The sequence below is a fragment of the Monodon monoceros genome, unplaced genomic scaffold, assembly GCF_005190385.1.
Source record: "Monodon monoceros isolate NGI ecotype Baffin Bay Population unplaced genomic scaffold, NGI_Narwhal_1 Super_Scaffold_9, whole genome shotgun sequence".
NCBI lineage: Eukaryota > Metazoa > Chordata > Mammalia > Artiodactyla > Monodontidae > Monodon > Monodon monoceros.
Window position 1 is genome coordinate 46,453,892 of NW_021703786.1, and position 1,302 is coordinate 46,455,193.

Consider the following 1,302-nt stretch of genomic DNA (forward strand, 5'->3'; position numbering starts at 1 on the left):
ACATGCGGCCTTGCCTCGGCTCCGCCTGTCTCTAAGACCGTCGCCACTCCCTGCCTCCAAGGAACCCCGGGGCTCCGCCCGCCCAGCTTCACCTCCCCCTCTTTCCCGGCGTCTCCGCCCCCTGCCCTGCCCCCGGACCGGCTCTCGGGGGAGGGGGAAGCCGCTGTCGCTGCCGCCGCCGCCTCAGCTTCCCACAGCCGCTACCGCCGCCGCCGCTCCCCTTGGTCCAGCCGCCAGGCCCAGCGCTCACTTCGCCAGACCAGGGCGCTCTGCGGAGACACTCTCACTCCTTCCTGGGGTCCGGGACGGCTAGCCGGGCGTGGGGGGAAGCTCCACTTGTGGGCTACAGGGAGGAAGGAGCCTGGAACCGGAGCCAGCGCCAGCTGTCCCCGGATCGACAAGAGAGGACAGGTTGAGGGGCGTCGGGGAAGGAAGAGGGGGCGCTATAGGCAGTCCCAGGGAGGACAAGGAAGCCCTGTCGCAGAAAGCTCTGATGCGCTCTGACTTATAGCGGGTCTGTTCACATTTGGGGACCCGTGACAACGTGGGTGCACTCCTCTCTCGGGGGGCTGGTTGGATCGGAGGGCGTGGGATCTAAACAGCACCAGCTGTCCCCGAGGAAATTAGGGGCTGTCAGAAAAAAGGAAAAAAGCCAAAAACCTATGCTCCTTATTCCGAGGTGACACAGGGCCCTCCAGACAACCACCTGGTGTAACCACTAGGAAGGGCGGATTTGGAGGTGACTTCAAAAGGAGTGGATGGTAACAAGGTGAGGAAAGGGGCTCAGCAGCTGGAATGCTGTGCCACTAGAAATGGGGGTGACTTGGTAAAAAGCGGTATCGTCCAGAGACAGGGTCTGGGAACCTCTTCTTGCTGATTGGCAACAGTCTGGATATTTCAAGGCATACTTTTTTGGGGACTTCCGTGAAAAAAAGTGGGGGATTCTTCAATTAGAGGGTGGCAAAAGAAAAGACACCAAGGTTGGGTTCTTCCTAGACACTGGCAGCACCCCAGCAGGGGTGGGGTGAGCTAATATCCCCAAAGCTAAGGACCCACACCCTTAAAATTACAAGAGTGGCTTTGGCAGGAGTGCAGGGCCCGGAAATAGGGTGGAAAGGTGCCTGGGGATATTGGAACCACATCCTGGAAAATTTGAGTGTCTTGGCTTTGGGATAGTGTTAGTGGGGGACAGGGACACTGGAGATCAGAGAAGGGGGAGTTTTCTGTGGGGGGCAAAGGTCGAGGGTGGGGTCAACTGAGAGGTACATAGGCTGCTGGGTCTGGCGAAGCTAGCACGAGGCC

At 59.4% G+C, this 1,302-nt stretch overlaps 1 protein-coding gene across 1 annotated transcript in view; it reads right to left on the minus strand.

Moving 5' to 3' along the window:
- Positions 1-200: 200 nt before the first annotated feature.
- Positions 201-1,302, minus strand: part of LOC114889563 (transmembrane protein 102-like) — a 4,793-nt gene continuing 3,691 nt past the window's right edge. Inside the window, 1 exon segment of the mRNA XM_029212906.1 lies at positions 201-309. Within this exon segment, the coding sequence (XP_029068739.1) occupies positions 201-309 (109 nt within the window).